The sequence below is a fragment of the Phoenix dactylifera genome, chromosome 1, assembly GCF_051530095.1.
Source record: "Phoenix dactylifera cultivar Ajwa chromosome 1, Ajwa_hap1_PhDact_Kaust_v1.1, whole genome shotgun sequence".
Classification (NCBI taxonomy): Eukaryota; Viridiplantae; Streptophyta; class Magnoliopsida; order Arecales; family Arecaceae; genus Phoenix; species Phoenix dactylifera.
Genome location: NC_143190.1, coordinates 53,816,542 through 53,824,956, shown reverse-complemented (window position 1 = coordinate 53,824,956; position 8,415 = coordinate 53,816,542). Strand labels below are relative to the sequence as shown.

Here is an 8,415-nt window from a genome sequence, read left to right as displayed (position 1 = left end):
TCAAATTAGTCCTTACATAACTTATTTGCATTACACGAGCTGATTTACATCTCATCAGACTATAAGATCACTGCCATTTATGAACTTATGACTTCTTCATCAGACAACAAAGGTGCTGGGTTCAAATTTACAAAAGCTAACCTCATTTAAGAAGTTCTTTTCACAAATTAAAGTTTGCCATACTTTAATGGTTTTTCAGATGGAATCTTTGACAGGGAAAGTCTTCAAGATGCAATGTTACAAAACATTAAAATAATTTAAATCTTTAGATGAAATCGATGAATCTTATGCTTTTGTATTATTTTTAACATATTTTTCCTTTTCTACATTAGATGTTCCTGTGAAGCAGTAGTTACAATTTAAGATAATCTAAAGCAAGCATACTAACAGGTACCAAAAATATCATAACTAAACCTTAACACCAACTGACACATTAAAAACAAAACAATTACATAAAATAATCAGATAAGTCAATTTACTAAAGGAAAACTATAAGACCTTGTCAGTTCCAATAATCACATGCATCAAGAAAAAACAAGTATTCAGTATCAATAACCACAGGATCCCGGATGTTCTAATGAACAGATCATTCTAACAATAAAACAACAACATGAAAGACAGATCAGGAAGAGAATATACAATTAATTTTTAGATATGTCCCCAAACCAACATCCAAAAGCACAAAGTTACGATCTAAAGTATCCTACAATTAGGTTAACACGTAACACATTATACCGACCAACACAACGGGATGCAAAGCAATATAATAAACTCAGATCAGTGTGGGTTAGGGTTAGGTCCCAAAGCATCAGCTGTTTTGCTTTAGACTCAGCCCTATAGCCACCCTTGGTTCACCTAATAAATCAAATCAAGATTTCCACAAAAATTACTGTCAAGATGGAAAAGCTCAAAGCGATGCAGAGGAGAGAGACGATCTTCAAAGAACTATGCCAAGAACTTGACAAGTTGATTGTTACTCACCAAGAACCCTTTGATCTTTAAAAAGCTGCGCCAAGAACCCTTTGATCTTTAAAAAGCTGCGCCAAGAACCCTTTGATCTAATCGAGAACGCAAGAATCGCAGAAAAAGAAAGGAGAAGAGAGAGTGAGGGAGATAGAGGCCTTATTCTGGTGGTTCTTGTAGATGGCATTCCAATGCTAGGTAGGGTATCTCTCGTGCTTGTGGTACTTCGCATATCCGATTGTTCAAGGCGATGAAAGGCTTGAAGCGAAGCGGCCGAGAGGGCGAGGTCTAGAGGCGGCAACTGAGGAGAAGATCCCCGGGCCCGGCAGCAATGACGGACGAGGACAAGGGACAAGGGACCACCCAGATGGAGAAATAGATCGCCGGCACTGGCACAAATGCGAGATCGCCGGTGGAGAAGGAGGGAGATCGCCACCAAAACGGAGAGGGAGATCGCTGCGCCGCCAGCAATGACAGTGGAGGAGAACGGAACGGGCGTCATATAGGGTTTCGCCCTCATCGCTTTGCCGTTCGCTCCAACGTTCGTTTCGACCGGCGGGTGCTATATAAATAGGCGCCCTCATCGCTGGGCTTTGTGGTACAAATCCTTTAACTTTATATAAATACTTTTTAAAATTTAATATTTGCATATATATATTTTATAATATATTTACTTTCTACTTTTTTTTTAAATTTATAAATACATTTTAAAAAATTAGAATTTAATTGCCGGTCCCTTCATAGACTTCACCTGTAATCCATTGACTGACTGTGTAATTATCGCCCCATAGGACAAATGGGCAATTGCTTCTTTAACATCCGGTCCTTATCCTTGGGGAGTTCTAAATACACCCCCCCGATTGCTCAGGACACCCCCAAAAACCAAAAAAAAAATACCCAAACTAACCTTTAGTGTAATTACCATATTGCCCTTGAAATTTTCTCAGTACACCCCCCTTCCTCCTCCTCCGTCTTCTCCTCCGTTTCGTTTTGAAAAGGAAAAAAAAAACCACCCCTCAAACCCCCCTTAAACCCCTCGATCCATTTACATCGTTTAGGCGATCTTTGAAGGAGATTTAAGCCCCATTCGAAGCATGGACAAGCAACTAGTGATTTGGGACGAAGAATCGGCCGCAAAGGTACGTGTTCCACCTTGTTTCGAAAGTTTTTTTTTTTCACGGTTCGTGCTCCGTTCGGCACTGGATCGCCGAACAAAAGGCTTCTGTTCGGCTGCATAGTGCCGAACAGAAGCCTTCTGTTCGGCAACGCTCTACCGAACAGAAGGCTTCTGTTCGGCTGCACAGTGCCGAACATAAGGCTTCTGTCCGGCACACTGAAGCCGAACAGAAGCCTTCTCGTGCCAAATCGCGTGCCGTGCTGAATTTTGTGCCGAACAGATCCTCTGATTCATTAATTCTTGGTGATAAATTATTTTATATGTAGGGCTATGCTACAACCGAATCGAGTATAATTGGATCAGAATTTGTACTGGATTACACAAGCGAATTTACAACTTACGAGGTATTATAATATATTGTGCAATTTTGTATTAGTTTAGCGAGCTATTTTTACAACTGTGTACTTACATAAATTGTTTAATGTATAGATCTTCAAGAGTAGAGAGGACTTGTGTAATTGGTATCGTGAAGCTGGGAGGCGAAATGGTTTTGTTGTTGTAATCAAATCATCCGATGCAGGTACCATTTCTAAGAAACCCAGAATTACGTTAGGTTGTGAGAGGGGTGGGACGTACCGAACCACAAAAGAAAAGCGAATAAAGACTGCCTGTGGGACAAAGAAGTGTGGATGCCCTTTTGCATTAAGAGGAAAGAAATTGGATACTGCGGATGATTGGATATTACTGGTCGTATGTGGAGTGCACAATCATCCCGCTGCAGAGAATCTGGAGGGGCACTCATATGCAGGGAGATTATCTGAGCTGGAGACGGAATTGTTAGTGGATATGTCGAAGAGTTTGGTTCGTCCAAAGGACATATTATCCACATTGAAGGAAAGAGATGCCCTCAATGTTACGACTATCAAGACTATCTACAATGTACGTCAACGGTTTAAGGTTGCAGAGAAAGCCGGGAGGTCTGAAATGCAACATCTATTAGGTAAATTATCAGAGGCTAAATATATTGAGTGGCATAGGAATTGTACTAATACGGATGTTGTGCATGACTTATTTTGGGCACACCCTGGCAGCATTGATTTGTTCCGTGCATTTCCCCGTGTGTTGATAATGGATTGCACGTACAAGACGAATAGGTATCGTCTTCCGCTCTTAGAGATTGTGGGGGTGACATCTACTGACATGACATTTTCAGTTGCTTTTGTATACTTAAATTCTGAGGGGGAAGAAAGCTATACTTGGGCATTAGAGAGATTGCGCAGTGTCATAGCTGATGATGTTTTGCCTGAGTTGATTGTTACAGATAGAGACTTGGCTTTGATGAATGCAATTCATAGAGTATTTCCTACTGCTAGACATTTATTATGTAGATGGCATATTAGTAGGAATGTTTTGGCCAAGTGCAAAAAATTTTTCGAATTGAAGGAGAAATGGGATAAATTTATTATGAGTTGGAATGTACTAGTGCTGTCCTCCACGGAAGACGAGTATAATGATCGCTGGAGTGCACTGCAGAGAGAGTTCGGTACCTATCCAGATGCACTACAGTATGTGTCAGATACTTGGCTGAGCAAATACAAGGAAAGATTTGTTGCGGCGTGGACTGATACATGCAGGCACTACGGAAATGTGACGACAAATAGGTATCACAAATAAAGACTCATTTAATTTTAATTTGCCTCAATTCTTATATCTAACTTTCATTTGTTTACTAGGGTCGAGAGTGCACATGCAAAGCTCAAAAAGCAGCTTGGATCAAGCCAAGGAAGTTTCGAGTCATCTTGGACTAGAATACATGGATTGATTGAGTTGCAGCACAGCTCCGTTAAAGCCTCATTGGAGAAGAGTTTATTGGTAGTGCAGCACAACTTCAAGCCAGCTGAATTCAAAGAGTTGCGAGGTTTCATATCTATAAGTGCGTTAAATCATGTCCTCGCCCAATCGAAACGAGCCAATTCAGTTGGATTTGATGATTCAAATTGTGGGTGCGCTATTCGACGCACACATGGTATACCATGTGCTCACCAGATTGCGCGGTACAGGGTGGAAGGTCGGCCCATTCCTCTCGACTGCATAGATCCTCATTGGAGGAAACTTGATATTCTGCCTACCCCCCCCGTGCAGCCAATTCAGTTGAGTTGTGATGCAGAGTTAGATTTGATTGCGCTACGATTCAAGAAGTTAGATGGGGCTTCTCAATTGCAGATGATCAAGAAGTTACGAGAGATTGCAAGTCCAGATAGTACACCTCTTTTAGAGCCTGCAAAACGGAAGACCGGTTCACGTGGGCGCGCTTCACTGAAGGTTGATACGTCTACTCGACGTGACCCGTCTGCGTTTGAGTTGGTTCTATCTGGACAGGATAGTTATTCACCTGGTGTTGAGAAAGTTACCATCCGCAATCCATCTACTCAGATTCAAAAGAGACGGCCCAAGCAAAAGGTAAGTACCAAATATTTATTTCCTTACAATAGGTATCACAACGTCTACGGGACGGTCCGTGCCGTGCCGGTATGTCATGTGCCGATACGGGACATGTCGGGACGTGCCGTGCCGAGATGTGCCGATACGGGACATGTCGGGACGTGCCGTGCCGAGATGTGCCGATACGGGATGTGCCGTGCCGAGATGTGCCGATACGGGATGTGCCGTGCCGAGATGTGCCGATACGGGACATGTTCTGCCATTGTTACATATTTTCTATCATTTGATATTATTTGCAGGTTTTTCGTACTAGAGCCCAGTCACATACGCCCATTATCTATATTGATGCTATTCCTTCTGCCTTGAGACCATACATCCAGCATATCAAGGATGTAAAAGCTGATGGGAATTGCGGATTTAGGGCAATAGCTGACTTACTGGGATTTGGAGAAGATGACTGGGTGCGTGTTAGGAAGGATTTATTGCAAGAGTTGCAATGTCATTCGGACCACTATCGCACATTATATGGTGTGGAAGGGACGATTGCTGAGATCACTCATGCATTATCATATTATGATGATTGTCCACCATATGACAGATGGATGACTATGCCGGACATGGGTCATCTTATAGCATCCTGCTATAATGTTGTCCTATACCATCTCTCGTTGCAACAATGTCTGACCTTCCTACCTCTCCGTTCTGTGCCAGTACCTCTTCTATCCCGCAAAGATATCGCTATCGGATTCGTAAATGGAAATCATTTTGTTGAGGTACTACGTTCACAACACTTGCGAATATTTAATTTTGCTTATTTAATTTTGCTTATTTATAATTTTGTAGCTATTAATATTTTCTTATTTCTAATTTTGAAGGTGTTCTTGTTGCCGGGACATCCCGTTCCGCCAGTAGCGACCAACTGGCGAAAATATCATCTTCCTTGTGCTACCGGATGGGAAAATTCATATGAAGCACGGATTCAACAGTTCAAAGAGAGCATCTCACCTAATGTTATAATTAGCGAGACAGTAGAGTTAGATTGATTATTTATATATGTACAATTTTTGAAAGTTGTAAATTTTTTTGGCCTCTTAGAGTCATGTACTGTGAAACTCCATCATCAATATAAATCAAAAAATATCTGTCTTCGCATTGTTAGATTGATTGTTATGTGCACTGTTATATTTGTGTAAAATAGAACGGGCCAGGCTTTACAAAGATTACACGTAAATGTACCAAAAATATATATTTTTCATTAATATCAAAGGCTTTACAAAGATTACAAAGGCTCCATCATCAATCCCTATGACGCCATCGTCGACGCGTGTACTGCTGTACGTCCGAATGAGAGGGTCCTGGATCCGAATGAGAGGGTGCTGTACTCGGGCCAGGCTCATCACCCAGAAGTACCTGATGCATCTGAGAAATAGCATCATATAGGTGCCCGGCACCTAGTGACGTAGCCTCTGAGGGACCCATCCGTACAATGTCGGTACTGATACCAAGTGCAGCTGCATTACGCCGCCGGTGCATGTCAGCATCATCATGACCTCCCCTAGCTCCAGAATAAGTACTCGAGCGCAGATGAGGAGGCTGAACTGCAACGTGCGTGATACGGAGATACCACTCCATGTATCCCGGTACGCTGTCTGATGGCCGGGTAACTGGGTGGCTCCTGCTCGCCTGGCTCAGCACGTGGTCCTCCCACCGCTCCCAAAGCTGATCCATATAGGAGTAATGTATCCGGTACGAGCCTGCTGTGGAACCTCTGTTGGCTCGCGTAGGGGCTAGTGGCGCTCGAGGGATGGTCTGAATACGACCAAACTGTCTAAGAACCCTTTCTGGATGATAGGGTTCTACGATATCAAGGCACTTGATGGAGCCACTAAAAAATGCGACGGGTATATATGGGCGATCTCCCCGAAGCCGATGATGGGGATCCCAAATAACCTGTAAAACAAAAGGTCCATTTCAGTTTAATACTATATCGCATATTAAAAGTACTGACAAACACAAGCAAATGGTAATATGATACGTACCTCATCGATGCTCAAAAGGTCCAATGACTCACGTAGAACCACTAAATGGTCCATCGTGGTACGGGATGGAGTACCGGGCATCCAGCGGTGCACGCGGGGACTGGCATCAGTATACTCGAGCGATGGGTGAGGACTGCGTGCTGGAAAATGCTCATAAATCCATGCCTGCAGAAGCGTCATATAACCACTGATCTGTCTCACTGATGACCTCGACGCAATCCCCAACTGCCGATACAAATATGCTAAGGCAGCTGTACCCCAGGCATATGTGCTCACCCTATCCAGATCCCGCAGTAAACACAGATACGCTATAGGCACCCTGGTCCCACTCTTATCAGCAAAGAGTGTGCAGCCTAACAAAAATAACAAATAGGCTCGTGCTGCACACTCTATCCTCTGCTGCCTGTCTCTATCAGATACAGAGTGAAACTGAGTCCTCAGCCACTCCATCCTCACAGACTGACCGCGCGATGACAGTACCTCCTGACGCGCGTCTCCAGCTGACACCCCCAACAACTCCACAAGTAGCTCCTCAGCATCCCGATCACTCATCCTCTCAGGAGAAACTGATACTGAGGAACCTGCGACAGGAATCCCTAAAATGGCGGATACATCATCCAACGTGATAGTGATCTCGCCAAATGGTATATGGAAGGTGTTCGTCTCGGGCTGCCATCTCTCTACGAAGCCCGAAATCAGAATCTTATCGATGAATCGATAAGAGCACTGTACTAACTCTACGAGGCCCGACTGCCTCAATAGTGCTCTGAACCTGGTATTTGGTTGGTTTGAAGACCACCACTTCCATTCACCAACCTTGGCAGTATGGTTCATGCACTTTAGTGGAGCTCGTTCCTGTAATATAAATGTATAATTACTACTACTTTATAAAACATCAATAAACAAAATATAATGCTATAACAAATAAACAATACCTGTTGCCTCCAGATGGAAGCTGCTATATGCGTCCTGAAACTGATCAGGACGGACTCATCCTCTGGACCTCCTGGACATGGTCCAACGGACTCATCGTCTTCGCCCCTAGCGGGCATATCATCATGCTCTGACTCAGGAGAGTCCGATGGCATATGAGCAGGCTCGGGAGAAGCAATCCTAGCACGACGTCTCCTAGCTGACGCCGTAGGTCTAACTCTGGCGGGACGGAGATCCATGTCTGAAAATATAGAAATTCAATGTTAGGCTATATCAAAGAAAATAATTCAATTGCATACATAAATGTTCGGCACAAAATTCAGCACGGCACGCGATTTGGCACCAGAAGCCTTCTGTTCGGCTGCACAGTGCCGAACAGAAGCTTCTGTTCGGCTGCACAGAGGGCTTCCGTTCGGTTGAGTGTTGCCGAACAGAGGGCTTCTGTTCGGCACTGTTCAGCCGAACAGAAGGGTTCTGTTCGGCGATCCAGTGCCGAACGGAGCACTGGAGGCGGGGGGGCGGGGAGCTACCTCGACGTGGTCGTGGAGGCGCCGGCGAGGTGCTCGTTGCTCGGGAGATGGCCGGGGAGGTGGTTCCGGGAGAATGCCGGCGACGAGAGGGAGAAGGGGAGAATGCCGGCGACGAGAGGGAGAAGGGGGAACGGGGGGGTTTTGGGCGAGGGAGAAGGGGGAGACGGAGGGGGTTTGGCCGCCGGCGAGGTGCTTGAGGTGCTTGAGGCGAAGTTTTTTGGGCGGAAGGGAGAAGCCGGCTGGAGTGGAGTTTTGGAGGGGAAGAGCGGGGTTTTGGGGGGGGGGTTTGGGGGGTGTAGAGAGCAATTTAGGTGAGGGGGTGGGGAGGGTGAAGGGTAATTTAGGATTTTTTAATTTTTTAGGGGTGTCCTTAGCAAATGGGGGGGTGTAG

The 8,415-nt window shown here is 44.7% G+C and overlaps 1 protein-coding gene across 2 annotated transcripts; it reads left to right on the top strand.

Annotated features, from left to right (window-relative positions):
* The first annotated feature begins 1,921 nt into the window (after positions 1 to 1,921).
* On the top strand, positions 1,922 to 6,033 carry LOC149768753 (PKS-NRPS hybrid synthetase cheA-like). 2 transcript variants are annotated; one of them, XM_089925611.1, is made up of 5 exons: positions 1,922 to 2,102; positions 2,407 to 3,741; positions 3,814 to 4,540; positions 4,822 to 5,295; positions 5,398 to 6,033. In XM_089925611.1, exons 2-5 carry the CDS (start codon positions 2,927 to 2,929, stop codon positions 5,563 to 5,565), a joined length of 2,184 nt encoding a protein of 727 aa, XP_089781737.1. In that variant the 5' UTR covers positions 1,922 to 2,102; positions 2,407 to 2,926; the 3' UTR covers positions 5,566 to 6,033. The 2 variants fall into 2 exon arrangements, with proteins under 2 accessions (XP_089781737.1, XP_089781736.1); XM_089925610.1 differs by lacking the exon at positions 1,922 to 2,102 and having other exon boundaries at positions 2,309 to 3,741.
* The last annotated feature ends 2,382 nt before the right edge of the window (positions 6,034 to 8,415 follow it).

Bases quoted from the DNA above. Each gene is read 5' to 3' on its own strand.
- LOC149768753 (XM_089925611.1), top strand. From the start codon at position 2,927: ATGTCGAAGAGTTTGGTTCGTCCAAAGGACATATTATCCACATTGAAG. The intron at 4,541-4,821 runs GTAAGTACCAAA...TATTATTTGCAG, and splicing joins AGAGACGGCCCAAGCAAAAG to GTTTTTCGTACTAGAGCCCA. The intron at 5,296-5,397 runs GTACTACGTTCA...CTAATTTTGAAG, and splicing joins ATGGAAATCATTTTGTTGAG to GTGTTCTTGTTGCCGGGACA.